Genomic DNA, 17,786 nt, shown 5'->3' on the forward strand with positions numbered 1-17,786 from the left:
CTGTGAACGGGTACATGTCTGCTGACGTCCTCATCCATTCGCCGGTTGACAACTGACAGATGACTGAGAGTGGGCACCCAACATCTGTGGCCAGAAAAGCTGTTGCCCATTTTCCCTCTGCGGGTTCACCAATGTGGTTCCCGTGCGTGGCAGACGTTCTCAAACTGGGGGTGGGGGGGGGGATCGTGGAAGGCGCAAATGCGCGAAGGGATCGAGGCGCGAAGCCGCCTGAGAGAAATGATTTTCTTGAACTCGGAATGAGTTTATTTTGTGCTGAAACCTCCAGTTTCAACAATGGAAATAATCCTAATTAGGCCTGTCAATTTGAAATGTCATAATTCCGCCGTACCATCCACACACTGATGCTAGATTTTGAGGGATACCGAACCTTCCACTATTCAGAAGATGTCCCTGAATGAAGTGTAACTGGTAAATGCGTGTTGCTGCCATTGGATTTTGATTTAGGTTGTGGTCAGGTTCGTTCGAGCTAAGATCTAGTGGGGTAATGGAAGGGGTTAGGCACCAAAATCGCTAAAATATCTATGTGCTACATGTTATCATTGCACATGGTTATGTTTAATAAATTATTCAACTGCAACTACATACTTGAGAAGTGTCTCAACAGCCATAAATAGGCCTACCTCCCACGCCACCAAACAATGCATTGGGGTTGCAAACATTGGTTGCTCTTTTTAATACTTTCCGATATGACGATAAGAGGGGGGCGAGATTTTTTATCAAGGGGCGAGCCGAAAAAAGTTTGAGAACCGCTGATGATGGCCTGCAGGTGTGAAGCATCCTGGTAACAATGCAGGACAGATTCCCATTGTGGTCTGCGAGTTACTCGGTTCTGATGAAGACATTGGGCATATCTACCATGTATTGGTACTCCACCTAGAGTGCAGGTGTTCTTCCTCTTTTTGCGAATCGATTGAACGTTTCTTCAAACCTTCACTCAAATACTCGCAATACTGGCTCACAGTGTCTGACTCCCATTTCCCCACCAGTCACCTTTTCCATGAAGGACTTCATGTCACCACGCTTACCCTCAGTTAAGGCAATTTCTATGGTATGTTGATTAGGGCTCTTCAAAAATGACTTTTTTTCTCAAATCGTACTGGCTACTTGATAAAATTGTTAGGTTACCTAATTTAAGCCTACACACAAAATTTGGTTCAATTCCAGCCAGTAACCGCTTTGCTACAGGAGAAGAAAGTTTCTATTTACTATATAAAAATGAATAGCAAAAAATTTGAAAATTTTCTGTTCACCCCATGAAAGTGTTAGGCTGTCTATAGAAACGATCCTCACCAAATTTGGTTCAATTCCAACCAGTGGAAGCGGAGTTATTGCCGTCGAAAAATTTTGATTTGAATAAAATAGTATTTACGGTGACCGATTCTCTGTTTATTTATTATAGTTGTGCTCACCGTAAATACTATTTTATTCAAATCAAAATTTTTCGACGCAATAACTCCGCTTCCACTGGTTGGAATTGAACCAAATTTGGTGAGGATCGTTTCTATAGACAGCCTAACACTTTCATGGGGTGAACAGAAAATTTTCAAATTTTTTGCTATTCATTTTTATATAGTAAATAGAAACTTTCTACTCCTGTAGCAATGCGGCTACTGGTTGGAATTGAACCAAATTTGGTGTGTAGGCTTAAATTAGGTAACCTAACAATTTTATCAAGTAGCCAGTACGATTTGAGAAAAAAAGTCATTTTTGAAGAGCCCTAATGTTGATAGATTGCTGCATCGACGAGGAGGTGAGGAGGGACTGCCTGGTCAAAACATCCCCCATCCATGATCTGGATGGTTGTTGCGCTTCCAGCATAGATCAACTGGATCACATCTAGTAGCCCAGAATATTCCATGTTGTCACCAATCGGTCTAAGATAAGATTTCAATAGGTGAAAACCACTCAACCTTGGAATGACTGGTAAATTTGTCTGCATCATTATATATATAGCCTTCAGTCGAATCGGAAGATCGATGGTCACCATAGCTACCCCAACGCGCTGTGTGCACTCTTTAAGACTGGCCAAGAAGGTTTCGAGGTCATCAGGGTCTCCTTCAATAACTGGAAGGAACTCGATCTGTGCGCGCTGTTTTGCATCATTACCATTGATTCTCTTAATCCAGCCATTGCAGTTTGAATATTGAAACTCAGGATCGTTGGCTTTATTAACCCAAACCACCTGGATTACCTGGATAGATGAGCGTCTGATCCAATCTGATGCATATGCCAAGGCTCATAAATTATGGTGAAACAGCGACGAACCATTCAGTAACAATTGACAATGAACTCACACAAGGCCGTGCTGGATTCAGCGCCGTTTTTTTACTTCGGTACAATTGCGTCAATCTTTTAGAACGGAATGATACAGAAAATACCGTTTTAGACCTTGCTGCATGGCTTATAACAGTATTTGACGAATTACTGAACTGGTTTTAAGCATATATATGTGTGTGTGTTACCCATGTATTACAGTATGAAGAATTTGTTGAATCGTTCGGTATCGAATTACTGAACGGTGCACTTATGACTAGATAACTATGCCCTTAGTGCCATACTTTTACATATATTTCCACAAAACAGCCTGTAGTAAAATGTAAATTTTACCAATCAATTGAAAAACACGAAAAACCATTATTAAACCCATCCTTGGTTACTTATAGCCGATAAAAATATATTTTTTAATTTTTTAAATTTTATTTTTATTTTTTTCAAAGTTGTCAAATTTAACAGCTTTTTTTCTGGGTCTCCCACAAGAGTTGAACTTCAACATTTTAACACATGTTATAAGAGACCTTGACAGACATGTTGGTGAAGAAATTGTTTGGTAACAAAATACACTGTAAGCTAAAACGCGTGCATTTATGCACAAAAAAACACACAATAATCGATTTTTTTTTAGATGCCACATTGCGTGGTAGCGATGTATGTCATAATATTGTGTGGTCTGAAGTGGCATGTCAGTAGCTATCGCTGCAGAGCTTGAAATTATGTACCTGAAATACCTCCACACTGTGGATCCACAGGCTCTTCTCGAAACAATATTTTATTGTAAAAGAATCGGTTGTGGAATGTACAATAAAAGAAACAGTGTAAGTTGCCGTTAAATATGACAATACAAATTGAAAACATAACAATTTTTTGACACAGTAAGACAGGATTTTATACAGTAATAACAGAGATTCTTGCAGGTACAGAACTGCAATACACAACTGAATAGTATGTGCTGTGCATGTTGAAATGAACCCAATCATTTTCGGATGACACTCGTCAGAGGTAAACGTCAGCAACTAGTGGAGAATTGGAAATAACATTGTATATCAACAATCGTATCACAAAATAGGCCTTCACCAGCATGAAATTTCGCGAGAGTGAGCGTTTAATGCACTATTCCCATGCAGGTGGTGCACAAACTTCGGTTGACAGAGTTTCGAATGGTGTATTTTGATAAGATATAAAATACACCAGCCGAAACTCATAAAATACACCAGCCGAAACTCTGTCAACAGGAGTTCGTGTACCACCTGGGAATATTGGATTGAATGCTCTCTCGAAATTTCATGCTGCTGACATCATATTTTGTGATACGATTGTTGATATACAACGTTCTTTCCAATTCTCTACTAGATTTGCTGACGAGTGTCGACCGAAAATATTTGGGTTCATTCCGATAAGAATATACTATTTAACAGTAATAACAGTATAAAAGAACTGGATTCGGAACTAAAGCAAGGTGTATGTACAGTAATGTTGTCAATAAATATTGTTTCTCAAAAATTGTCTGGTTTCATGATCAAATGATTGATTGAATTGCCAAAATGCCATAGTAAACCAATTTTGGCTAAACAGTATGTTATTTTGGAACAGCCCTAATATACAGTGCCACTAAAAACGAAAAATTTACTAATAAAGGCATAGCAAAAGTCTAGCCACTAAAAAAAACGAATTATTGTGCAAATGCATAAAATAACGAAATCCACTATGTACAGGTACATTCCATACCAAAAGAAAGCACAGCACTACTCACAGTCCAAGTACTTGGAGCAAGGGAGATTAATTAGCCTACATTTTTTCAATCGATTGCTGGGCATTCTGATATTTTTTTCCAAAAATTGACGAACTTATTCGACTGGAATCCTGAATTTTTATCACCAACAAGGACACGTTGAATGAATGGCAATATTTGAAAGACCTTGGGATAACTAAGATCCCATGCGGAATAGCATGCTACGAGATCAATAATCATCTCAAACGGTCTTCTTTCGTTTTCGGATCTGCGCTTGATGGTGATGCGATTGGCCGCAATCCACGACTGTTCATCTCCATTCTCATGATGTGCAATCAAAAGATGTGGAGGTGTCAACTTTGAAGTCGTTAAATCGACTGTATGTGCCTGGAATTAAAACAATATGTTAGCTTTAAATGATATTGCTAAATGCTCATGTGCGAATCCAGAGCACACGACCAACTTCAGCTAGAAATGCTTATTTGAGACTTCTCATAATGTAATGACTTTCTCTTGACTCGACTTGACTCGAGTCATTAATTTCTCAAAACACAAAAACGACTCGAAACAATCTGTGTATTGACTCGACTTGAGTCATTGCGCATGACTCGAGACTCAGATGGCCAAGAAAGACATTTCCACCGTAATTTTGAATAATACTAAAATAACCACACTATTGGCATTTCTTCTATTCGTACTGGCACTAAAAAATGCTACCAGAAACTACTAAAAGGAAAATCAGTGTATTATAAATGCGAATAATTCGGTATCACCAAACAGTCATAAAAAATGGGTTCAACAGAACTGGAACTGGAAACTGAGCAGTCATCACAATGACTTGGACTCGGACTTGAGTCATAACACCATGAATCGGACTCGAACCTCTACTTGTTGACTTAGAATCGGACTCGACTCGGCGGTGAATTGAAAATGACTCGACTTGATTCGAGTCAATCCTCTAAAAGTGACATTGAGTTGTGACTCGGAGCCTTGTGACTTGGTTACGACCCTGCTTCTCATACTAAAGATATAAATGTAGTTGAATCGGCGAATAGTTTAAAGGGGCACTGTTCTCTAAAAATGATGTCGTCTCAAATTGAAGGGCGAAACGAGAAAAAGTTTTAGGCCACAGCCATATTCTTCACAATGCCACCGTAAAGGAGCTGCAATTTATTGAATATTTTACAGGGGAATCATGCTCCAGCAGTCACACAGAAATCGAACTTTATATCGTTGTCAGCCGATGTTATGAAGGAAATATGTCATACAAGCAAAGGTCGTTTAAACACCGCGTGCAACGGAAGATGTTCAGTCAACTACAGAAGACAACTATATGAAGTTCGATTTCTGCGTGACTGCTGGAGCATGATTCCCCTGTGGAAAATTCAATAAATTGCAGCTCCATTACGGTGGCGTTCTGAAGAAAATGGCTGTGGCCTAAAAATTTTTCTCGTTTCGCCCTTCACTTTGAGACCACATAGTTTTTAGAGTGCAGTGCACCGTTAACAAGCTTAGCTCCAAAGGGCAAATTTATAATAAGTTATTATATTATTCGATTATTAATTGAAGCATTAATTTATGCACCAATTGTGTTCAGATGCATAAATTTCTCTACATCATCAGAATCTTCAGGGGTACCAATGAACCTCGGACCTCGTTCGATCATAACTTGTCAGCTGCTTATTCTTAAAGGGGCTCTGCGCTATAAAAATTATGAGGTCCCAAATTCACTCGCAGGTTGAAAAAAAATTTGCCATAGACATCGTCTTCAGAAAGCCACTGTAATGGTGCTGCAATTCAATTATGGTTAACATACGAACTGCTTTAGGAGGATTTGTCCTCCTTTTTCAGGTTTTTCAAATTGTCGTTCTAGGACGCCTAAATGTCTTCCTTTTTGGCAACTCCAGTACTGTTAGTGTGAAAATCCTCTCCCGATTCCAAAATATGACAAACATATAAATTGAAAGAATTTTGCATAAGAACCCGTTACGCTCGAGCTTCCGCGTTTCTTAACCCATTGCGAAATTTATGGTGCGTTAACTTCACCATCGCTTTACTCGTTGTGACTTCTATATTTTCGCAAAGGGTTAAGAATTGATGACTCGCAGCCACGTCAGTTGGTCTTAGTACGAAATTCTGCAGCTCCATTACGTCGAGCGCAGTGTTTAGCATAGCATAATATACCTTCGTTTTAGGACGGCTCAAGAATTTCGATCATATTGAAAGATTTTATTAATAGAACTTTTATGTATATCTAAAACAGAGGTCTCAAACTCAAATATGCTAGCGGGCCAATTTCCTACTTTTTGATGGCGACGCGGGCCGCAGGCACCAATAATAGGGGAATTCAATGTATTTCCGAGTAGGCTTTATTTGACGGGACCTTGCAGACTGACATTCCACACACATCTTGGAAATGTGATTTACTATTGTGAATTCATGCCTGCCACGAAAAAAATCACATTTTAAAATATTCGAACACAATTGTTGCTGCACTTGGCATAGTTGCTTTATATTTAGTTGTAGTCACCATGCGACTGTACAAATGCATCGGGACATCGTAAAACTATCGTGTTATAGTTTTGCAGCTAGCGGACATTTGAACTGGCACAATTATAGGTAGAATACTTTAGAATTTTAAAAAGATCGATCTGATATCAGAGCATTGGAGCAGTGCCGCCTAATCCGGGTTTCGATCATACTCCTGATAACAACACTATTGATGATGTCATTACCCAAGTCAAATTGAATCAGCACTAGATTTACGCTCAAATGTTGGAACAGATCTATTATAACTTGAATATAATGATTACTGTGCCATAGCGTTAGAAATTTCCAATCGCCGAAGTATTCATCGACCTTCCATTGCGTGGTAACTTTTGAAATTGATGTAATAGTGAAGTTTGATGAGTAGTTTCAGGTTTCTGGAGTAGTTTTGGAGCAAATTTCCAGTTTTCAAAGTAAAAAGGGATATTTGGCAGTTAAAGATTGTCGAATACTGCGAAATCCTAAATACCGTCACGGGCTGCATAAAATGGCCGCGTGTTTGAGACCTCTGATCTAAACTGAAGCAGATCCATACTAGACAGGTAGCAAATCTTACCTGACAAAGACATATTGCACTCAAACCATGGTTCGACTTTATTTTCTTGTCTGTGAGAGCCTTCTGGAGTTCGAGCAGGATATGAATTTCATCGTCTTCATTTCCCTGCAAACAATTAGAGTCATAATAGGCACAGGTGAGGGACATTCCTGCAATTCAAAAGTTTCCATTCCATCCATCACATTCCATTTTAGATAAAGGCAAGTTTGGGCATTAGCACTGTACGCAAGTTGTGGAATTATTGATTAACTGCGCGCTATCTCGTTTGCTATCATCTGAAGACTACTAATTCTTGTCTGCTTTATACACTCGTATTCCGTCGGTGTCACTTGTCAGTGTTTGATTTGTTATTAGTACTGCGCATTGTGCAGTACACGGCGTTGAATTACGTTGTCAGAAATTGATGCAACACAAGATTCTCGATGGCGCAAATTCTGAATTTATTCGATTAGTTTGAGCAGCAACATTCTATGCTGATTTCACCAAACTTACGATCCTTATTTGATGTACAAATTCGACTTCATCGTTAGAAACGTAGATTTCATCGCGCGCTCCGAGAAAACCATCTCTTATTGCGATTTGACGAGCAAATATACCTTCTACAAATTAAAGTGCATTATTTGCATCGGTGAGGACCGCAAGCCGCGTTTAAAATATTTCAGCGGGAAATCGCATTGCGTAGCATTGTGCGATGCGATATGCGTGACCAGACGAATCTCGCTAAATGGTCGCGGCCCCGCGTAACACTGATAATACGACTTCTTGAATTACAACTGAATATTAGAGTCAGAATGGCCATTTTAAAAGATCGTGGTTTTGCGTTTCAAAAAGAGGGATTTCGACACCACTTGGTTACGCGCCTGCCGCCACCCCATGCAAAAATAAAAGTCAGTGCCTATGACTGTGGCACTGTTAATTATCAAGCATGATACCAACCTCTTGATCAGTCTGATTTCCAAAAACTTTATCAAGAGTGAGAAGCATTTCCACGAGTTCTCATGCATTTCTTCAACACTTCTATCAACAAGCATTTGAAACTCATGTCTGATCTATTGAAAATAACAATGCGTTACTCAGAGCTGTTAGTCATGAATATGCACATCACTTAAACAGGTTACCTGGAGTAAGTAAATTCATCCATATTATTCATTTTAAAACACATAGCCTAGTTATTCAGAATAACGCGAAACAATAACTTCATATTGTTTATTTATTCGCTAAAAGCTTTTCGACTGACCCTCATCAGTAGCGAACGTCAATGATAGGGTGGATCAAATTCGAAATGTAAGAATTATTTTGTGTCTAAGATGTAATAATGACAAAAACAAACAACTAGTAGATGGGCAACATACGGTAGTAACGATACAATACAAACGTTAACGAGTACATATTCGGTTATAAATAACCGAGAACACAGCACACATTAATGAAATATTCCAAGGGTTTAGAGGCGTTCATTCTGCCTAATTGACCATGTTGTTTCGTAGTGAGCTAACAAAAATATCCGCCTCGTGCAACAGCACGACCAACTTTTCAGCTATGGCGCTGCAATTTGGAAGAGCTAAAAATTTTTTAGTTGTCCAAGCCTGGTATAGTGTACACTGTAAGCATGTCATGTAATGGGAAAATAGGGTACGCTAATGCAATAGGAAGATAAATATGCAATATTATTGCTTATTTTGCCGAGGCACACAAACAATTTCAATTTACTGATTTTCGAAGTTATGACTGCAAATTGAAGTCATCTGTAAAGAATGAAAGACCTCACCACTCTAATATCTTGCAGCATTGGAAAGCTCTTCAAAATTTCAGCAACGCCACCAAATTCTAGGGTTGCCAGTGAACCCGGCCCTCGGTGAACCCGGCCCAGTGAACCCGGCCCTCGGTGAACCCGGCCCTCGGGAAATTTTGAAATTAAATATATTAACAAGTATTAATATGAATTATTAAACTAATAATGTCATTATCAACTGATTTGTCGATCTTGTAAGGAGGTCAGGGCATGCGTAGATCACGCAGTCACGGCGTGATCTGATCACGATTGCGTGGTCGGCTCAGTGTTGAATTGACTGCGCGAGGGGCGGACGTGCGAAGTTCAACATCCTCGTATCTGTTCATGACATCGCATTGGGTCTTATCGCGTTGTACATTGTGTGTGACTTATTCAGATGAAAAATATATATCAACGATTGTTATTGCTCACATATCAACCACGCGTGGTCTGCTTGTTATTGCAACTGTAGGTTGAGGTGGGGTGTTAGGGTTGGGTAGGGTATAGGGGGAAGGGGACATCGTGGTTCGTGGAGTGGGACATTAGGGTTGGGAGAAGGGTGTATATTAGGGTTGGTGGAGGTGGGATATTAGGGTTGCCGGAGGTGGGATATTAGGGTTGCCGGAGATGGGATATTAGGGTTAGTGGAGGTGGGATAATAGGGTTGCCGGATGTGGGATATTAGGGTTGGGGGAATATTAGGGTTGCCGGAGGTGGGATATTAGGGTTGCCGGATGTGGGATATTAGGGTTGGGGGAGGTGGGATATTAGGGTTAGCGGAGGTGGGATATTAGGGTTGCCGGAAGTGGGATATTAGGGTTGGGGGAGGTGGGATATTAGGGTTGCCGGAGGTGGGATATTAGGGTTGCCGGAGATGGGATATTAGGGTTGCCGGAGGTGGGATATTAGGGTTGGGGGAGGTGGGATATTAGGGTTAGCGGAGGTGGGATATTAGGGTTGCCGGAGGTGGGATATTAGGGTTGGGGGAGGTGGGATATTAGGATTACCGGAGGTGGGATATTAGGGCTGCTGGAGGTGGGATATTGATATGTGAGCGTCGCGTTATCTCCCCCGCTTACTCAATCCGTGAATACAAAATTTCCCGAGGGCCGGGTTCACCGAGGGCCGGGTTCACCAAGGGCCGGGTTCACTGGTAATCAATTCTAGCACCTTTAACTGATTGCGTCTGTCGTGATGAGTGAACTTCATGAGAGTGATGACATTCGGCCAATTGGCACCAGGTCTATTGAACTCTGTTTCCAACTGCACCCTGGCGTCTTCAATCGTTATATTAGGGTGACCTTTTGAATAAAATGAAACTTATAAATAATAAAAAAACGAATAACAATCATCCAATCACCTGATGAGCCTAGACACAAAGCATGCGCTCTCCATGAAGACGTACCAGATGCCTTTGTCTTTTGTCTGAGATTCCTCAACTTTTGCGACAGCTTTTTCGAGAAGTAAGACTGAAAAGCATTTGATCATGAATGCACTTCAATATATTGAATTCGGATAGGATTCGGGCAGTAGGTCATAGTCGAGAGAAGACGGTGCTTCATAGCAAAACAAGTCCAGTGTCTTCATATTTTTGTGTCTCTTTTTACAATGGCTACAGAGATCTTCATATTTTGAATACACTATGCCACAGATCCTGCATGACATGATAACACTCGGATGTTGTCTGTGACAATAAATGTGTAGACAGCAAATTGGTAGTTCCGATAAAAGGGCACAACCAACACTTTCCATTAGACATTCTACCAAACCATATTAAGTAATTGAAACAGGTCAAGTGCAAAGAAAGATGTACATAACTTCATCTGCAAATGAGGTTTCATCACTAGGTCTATTATGATATCTTCAGATGAAATTATTAAACAGCATTAGCTCCCATTTTCATGGTCTGCTCTTAAGGCGCATCAAGCTGCTAGATCGAAAATAGGTAATCTATATCTACTCATACCGCTGGGCGCTGTATTTGAAACTCGATAACATGAACATAACATTATTTACAGATGATGTTGAAAATTTACATAAACGAATTACCTTGCAGTAAATCAATGTGCTCCCTCTCCATTCCGTTTTGAACTAAAAACATCTCCATTCCCTCGCTCTATGCTATTTAGATTCACGTAACAAGACCGACAGATTCACGGTATATCTCACTCACTCTGGTCCTGCGTGGTAACGATCGATTATCTCAGGATTGCGTCATACAGTCACGTGACTCAGTAAGTCATGCGTAAAGAAGAGACAGTTCATCAATGATAAACTACAAAGGGTACTACTAATAACTGAATGATTGCTATACTGTTGGCAATGATGGTCATTTACACCAGGCCGATATTCTTTTCTATTTTCCGTAACTGCCGACTTATAGCACGGCCCACCTCTAGGCTTTTGTAAGACACCGCTGACGCGGATGAGGTGGCGAGGAGGAGCCTAGGTAAACCTCCTACTGTTGGCAATGATAGCGGTACCCGATACGAGTAAAATGTTCAACGTCGGGGTGTTTCATACATATTTGTATGACAAATTTCTTCAGTAAGTTCGGTAGGGAAATAATATGATCAACCTTTTATTTTATCGCAATCTCTTAGTATGTTGATCTGATAATTTGTTTATAATAAACTGAAATGAGTAACAAGCGATTAACTATAAGGATTAACGTGACTGTCGTAGGTATGTAAAGTCAGATCAGAGCAAACCTCAAGACAGCGAGTCGTCAGTCAGGTATTGGTACATCATGACCATAATATCTGATCACCAACCTATTTGCTTGAAGCCCGGTACCACTGTCGGTTACAATCTTGGTTATTTATAACTGTAATAATATTGGTAATTAAACACTGCAGCCTGAAGTAAAATTTATAACTTAGGACATACCGATCAAATCACATTTTGCGAGGCTTTTCGGCGTGTATCAATATTACCGCGCTTTAGGCTGCCTGGGATGATATATCACATCAATAGTAACCTCGTGAAGTTTCAGAGTGGAGATTAGCAAGCGACCTCTCAAACTCCCTCTCAATTGATATCCGGTATGAATGCTTGACACCACAGGAAATTTGTCCGTAATGACTATACTGATATGCATGTGAGCTCATAGACACATCATATGAGCATTAACCCACATCTTATGACATTCACTGATGATGTGTGGACGTGCACACAACATGGCGGATTCTCGATGTCAGATCTCAGCCGATAATATGTGTCAGCCAAATATTGTATATACCTATGCACAATGTTGTGTCTCATTCAACGCTGTGAATTTACAGTGTAGATGCAATATAGGTTGCTCGGTTTCGCCCTCAATTAAGCTACCCTATATCAACACAATTTAATTCAATTCAATTCCAAAACTGATCAAATTGGGCATGGCAGTACAGAACGACGCCTTGTTCTCTGTAGTCACTACCAGCATTAGGGTTATTCTCAGTGCAACCTACCTTGAAACAAATTGATGTCCTCGTCCTGTCCAATGCTTTTTTTGCTATTTTCAAACAAGTTTGGGGAAATTTGTCAAAATGTAAAAGACTGGAATACGGATTCAAACTTGGCGTAAGACATAAGATCAGCGATGGGCAACCTGCTGCCGTAGATGGGAATTTGTGCGGCCGCCAACACCTAATTCAATTAGTATGTGCTAGCATCCGTCGACATGCAAATTGAAATTCCCTCCCAATTTTTTTAGAGATTTTAATTATTCTTGAAATTTTCATCGCGCTCCACGCGATTCAACATAACCTAATTTCTCGATTTTAATATAGTAGCGCCATTCTAAATCTGACCAGAAATCAGAATCATGTGCTCCTCACGAAAGACTTTTTTTATGGTACATTTGGGCGATTTCAATTTATTTCCACTACCGATACGCTGGACAATCCTGATCGGGGGTCAAGAAATAACAGCATGCAATAAAGTGCATGACTAATAATAATTGGCCCACACGGAGATGCAATATTATTTATAACTTGCCCGCTGCATTTGATAAAGTAAGTCATGAATCTCTGCTAAATCATGTAAAAGGCGGAGCCGTCACCACACAATGTACCAGTACAGGTACTTCAAAAATTGTTATATTTTGTTACTCTATTTGTCTTGGTGTACTTTATAATGTCAAGTCTAGGTTCGGAACTTTGCTTAATATAGCGACTTACGCATGAATTCTTTTTAGTGAAACTGCAAGATACCAGCTACACAGAAGGAATGGGGACGAGAAAAAGAAACAATTGGAAGTTTGGCCGATGGTGGGAGACCACTCATGTTACTGCATGTCTCTTAAAGAAGAATTAGACCTCCAGCAGCAATACTTTTCCATCGATAATCTTCTCATCGTGAATCATGAATGAATATACACTATACCAGTGCTTTTCAACCTGTGTGACGGTTCGCACCTGTGCGAATGAAAAAAATTGCAGTGCGAATGACGAGCATGGTGCGAACGGTGCGAATGAAAATCACGGATGAGTGCGAACGACGAAGGTGGTGCGAACAGTGCGAATGAAAATCCCGTATGAGTGCGAATGAAAATCGCGAATAATAATTGTCAATTTTTCTGACCTGGAATAATTCAAATAAACCTTATAGGAAATTCAAGGGCAGTGTAACTTTTGTTGTTGCAACGCAATTGTAAAAACTTGTTTAATTTACGACGCACCACTAGTCGTAGCTCTCACAAGCCGTGGTGAATTAATATTTTCGCACTATAATTGTTACGTAACGAAACGCTTGGTTTGGAAGCTGGTGTAGTGGCAGACTTACAGTATATCAGCCCGTCTGAGCCTGCGACAGGCTGGGAAAATGCCGTTAAATTGACTTTCTGCTTACTTTCGCTAAACAATCATCATACTTCCGTAATACCTGTTCGATTAGTGCGAGGCACGAAGATAGTAGTAAATACTATCATCACAGACTCCCATTTGCGGGTTACTGTAACGCAAATCTTACCTCTTCAAGGGTTATTAAAATGTGGACTGCAAAATATATAATTTTGGGTCGACACGGTGCCAGAGCTATCTGTTAATATGTATGTAATATTTGTAGAATTTATTGCAAAAATTTATTACAAATCTAAGGTCACGGTGTTGGGTACTGGAGCTAATAAGCTTTATCATGAGAATTCCTGATAATATTTGCCCGACTGGTTTTTCTGGAAAACATGGTCGAAGACCGTCGGGATGAACTACTGTAGAAACTAGGGATGTGCAACGAGCGAGTTCACGTTTATGAGACTCATTCATTTCGAGGCCAACCCCTTCTGCGTCGGGTCACATGAAGACGGAAAGTTTTGGTCAACAAACGGCTGATAAAATGCGGTCCCAAAACATAAGCGTCGACAAAATCTTGGCCAAAAATGACCGATACTGGATGGCCAATTCATTCGATATGGATATGCTCCATTGTCAGCACGGAATAGGCTAGTCCCGTTCTTGCAACCTGAGTAGACCAGGGGTGTCAAACTCAACTGGCGTCACGGGCCGGATTCAACACTTCAGATCGCTCGCGGGCCGCACCTAAATTCCCCATTCCAAATATACCTCAAAATCCACGCTTTATTTTTCATTTGAATACTCCATTAACCAGCGTATATACACAATAGTGTGTTACATTATATTACGGATCATGGAGGTTCTATTCTAGCTGCACCTTTTATTCTTAAACATTGGAATTGGCAATAATACGAGGATTGGGCGGATGAGTAAAGTTATAAGTAGGGCAATTTTTTTTTGACATGTCAAAAAAAGTCAAAATTAGGTCAAAATTGTAGCGTTAGGTCAAAATTTGTCAAAATTGTTTACAAATTCAAACATTTTTTGGCCTCTGCATTTCGTTTGTATCGTAGATTTTGCGCTGTCGGTGAACTTATCATTTGATATTTTACAGCTTGTAGCCTACTTTATAGGCCTACCGTTGTAAACGGATCATCGTCTGCTCATTGTGAATCATAAATGGTCAAATGAAACAAATAGTGACATGGTTTTATGGTCAACGTACCGCAATATCCTAGCTGAAGCAAGACTGCTTGGCCATTGCATGGTTCTTATATCAAGAAGCGCAAGCTGAAAAATTGTGATATAGACAACATTGTCAGAATGAAGCAACACGGTTTGTCACCAGCAGTGTGCACACAACTTGAGTGTTGTCAGCCAACAAATGCTGCTGTTGAACGTTCTTTCTTCGTTCTTGGCAAGTTACGTAGTAAGGACAGACACTTTCTACCCGAGAATGTAGGAAAGGATCTTTCGTTGTACTACAACAAATTTTAATTATTTCCACCAGAATACGCAATGTAACTACTGGAATTCTTCATAGGGCCAGATTTCGTTAAAATACTAGTTTTTCATGTAAAAATCAGTCAGTTTTTGAGCCAAAAACGTTTTTTTCAGGCCAATCTACTTTGTAAGGACAGACAGTTCCAACCAGAAATGAAGATAAGTAGTACAATTTTAACATTATATGCGAAAACACCTAATTTGCATACGTGAGGTCAAAATTTGGTCAAATTTCAGTTTTTTTAGGTCAAAAAAAGTCAAAATTTAGATTTTTTAGGTCAAAATCTTCCGTTTTTTAGGTCAAAAAAAAATTGCCCTAGTTATAAGCCTATAAAGCAGTGGCTCTAACGATGGTTTAAGTTGGCATATTTCTATGCTCCCTTCGTTTTAGTGATATATTGGCATCAACCGAGCGAATGCGTTGTGAGGAATGGAAACACGGTCGTTGGAATTTGCTTCATAGTATTATATAGCGAATGAGTTTCTCTAGAGGCTGGAGACCTCTAATATATTTTCCATGTAACCTTCATATCAGGGTTCTTGGCGTTTTCCCTTCTGTGAATAACTAATCTTTCGTCCATGAAATGAGTTCTCACTTTCTTGCCTGCTCGCAATTGGGTCTCAAAGTCAGCGACCTGGTACTAATGGTGACTAGAAACCACAACGCTCTAGTCTGGTGGTTATAATGTTGCCCATAAACATGCTCGACATGTGCTATATTGAAGAACTAAATATTGGTTGTATTTCTTACTAAAAATCTCAACATCTTTTAGAAATGTTCTGGGTATGACAGGAATTTATCAATCTACTCAAAATGACGGGCCGGATGCGGTCCGCGGGCCGTATGTTTGACACCCCTGGAGTAGACAGTAGTACAACTGCGACATGCAAAGGAATTCATTTCACCATAATTTGAAATCGCGTGCGTCAGACATATTTTGTAGAGCTGAGTTGGATAGAATTGTTGTGTGCGCGTTCTGTATGTCATCCATGTCCGTCACATCATAGCATACTACTGTAATATTAAAAATGAATTCCTTTTTATGGGTGAGGCTCGGGTCGCGAGATGCCACAAAAACTCAGATTTTCGTGGTAGTCTAAAAACGGCTTTAACGTTATTAAACTGTCATGAATTGTCAAGTTAGATTGAGCTAGAGAGCAGAACACACAGTATCGTGAGTTTATTTGCTCTTACCACATACTCTCGAGGCGGAAAATGGGAAATCGAAAAAAAGTTGGAGCAACGTATAATAAGGTAGCGAGCTCTCATGTGCCTACTCTCCTTGATCATTTGGACCTAATATTCCAAGACATAAGGCAAAGCCTCAACACAAACAGGTGAGTTATTCACACTTCCGACATACTGCAGCCTCCTACACCTTTTTGTCAGCTCTCAAAATCTCAAAATTTTGTCCAGCAAGCATTTTTCACTCTTGAAAAATGCGCTGTATGTTGGATAGGAGTGCAGAAAAGACTTCAAGACCTGGTCATCCAAGCACTAGTAGAAGGGTTTTAGTGAAATGGCTGAAATCAAAACGAGCGAAAATAGTAGCCTATTTAATGAGACACTTAATAGCTTAAGATAGATAGTAGCCAATTTGTTGAACATCTGAGCAAATAAATGTTGTATTTTCATCTTCTTTTTGTATAACAATATTCGGTTAGTTTGTGCGAATGAAATTTATTTTACAAAAAAAGTGCGAATGAAGCTCAAAAAGGTTGAAAAGCACTGCACTATACAGTTTGTTCCAATGTCGTTTTGGGGGTGTGAAGAAGCTTTTGCGATATTTTAGCATCGGGTTGCTTTGCGCTAGGTATGGGATGTACGTGAATTTACAAGCTGGTATGTAATCCTGATTTACACAGACAGCGTGTATGTAGGTAGGCGGTAAGATTACAGTCTGAGTGGCAAATATACAGGATAAAATGTAGATTGGATATACTGGAAGTGACTGTAACATTACAGTCTGGCGTGTAAAGCGAGATTACCGGACGAGTGTAAGGTAAATTGACATTGTCTAACGGTAGTCTTCCATTACCACGAAATGTCTGGCTACCGTGCTTCCAAACATTTCGCGGTAAATCGAGGTTGTTGTTTTTACAGTGTAGTTAACTCTTATATACTCTATGTATCCTGCATATAACGGTTTCTTATTGGCGTTTTCGCTTCTGTGAATATCTAGTTTTCAGTCCATTTGTCCATAACACGCTGAACTCAGTGGGTGCACTTTAGTGCCTTCTCGGAATTGGGTTTCAATGTCGCCGACTATATAGCTCCTAATAGCGACTAGAGTGAAGCCGCAAATCCGCTGCCGGATGTTTATAATGTGGCATATCAACATGAACAACAATGATCATACTCGACATTTGCCGTCTTGAGAGATTATTTAATGGAAGTATTTCTAACTAAAAATCTTGGAAATATTCTGAATATTATATTTGAATCGACTCAGAATTGCTTCGCGGGCCAGATGAAATCACCTGGCGGGCCGTATGTTTGACGCCCCTGGTCTAGGTAGATGTATACATTGATATGTCAGATTATTATGATATCGATTGGCTTAGCCCGATTGTTGTGTAGGGCTCCTGAGACACGTTGCGCTG

The 17,786-nt window shown here is 40.0% G+C and overlaps 2 protein-coding genes and 2 long non-coding RNA genes across 4 annotated transcripts in view; 2 read left to right on the forward strand and 2 right to left on the reverse strand.

The window, feature by feature from the left end:
- The window catches only part of LOC145437984 (uncharacterized), a gene marked incomplete at its 5' end in the record, with an annotated part of 459,138 nt that overhangs the window by 239,210 nt on the left and 202,142 nt on the right, over positions 1–17,786 (forward strand). The window lies entirely within an intron of this gene.
- LOC145438129 (uncharacterized) overlaps positions 1–17,786 on the forward strand; it is a 227,461-nt gene that overhangs the window by 51,822 nt on the left and 157,853 nt on the right. The window lies entirely within an intron of this gene.
- The window catches only part of LOC145438096 (uncharacterized), a 367,020-nt gene continuing 353,277 nt past the window's right edge, over positions 4,044–17,786 (reverse strand). The window contains exons 3-5 of the mRNA XM_080315495.1: positions 8,067–8,179; positions 7,131–7,235; positions 4,044–4,414 (exon numbers count right to left, since the gene is read on the reverse strand). Of these exons, the coding sequence (XP_080171621.1) occupies positions 4,094–4,414; positions 7,131–7,235; positions 8,067–8,114 (474 nt within the window). The 5' untranslated portion in view covers positions 8,115–8,179 and the 3' untranslated portion in view covers positions 4,044–4,093. The remainder of the gene's footprint in view (positions 4,415–7,130; positions 7,236–8,066; positions 8,180–17,786) is intronic.
- Positions 10,067–11,160, reverse strand: LOC145438113 (uncharacterized). Its single transcript, XR_013914823.1, has 3 exons — positions 10,951–11,160; positions 10,262–10,370; positions 10,067–10,202 (listed from the first exon to the last, which is right to left on the reverse strand). It is a non-coding gene; the product is annotated as an uncharacterized LOC145438113 (long non-coding RNA).

This window comes from Botryllus schlosseri, chromosome 4 (assembly GCF_051294905.1).
Source record: "Botryllus schlosseri isolate E-star chromosome 4, Bs_hap1, whole genome shotgun sequence".
Classification (NCBI taxonomy): Eukaryota; Metazoa; Chordata; class Ascidiacea; order Stolidobranchia; family Styelidae; genus Botryllus; species Botryllus schlosseri.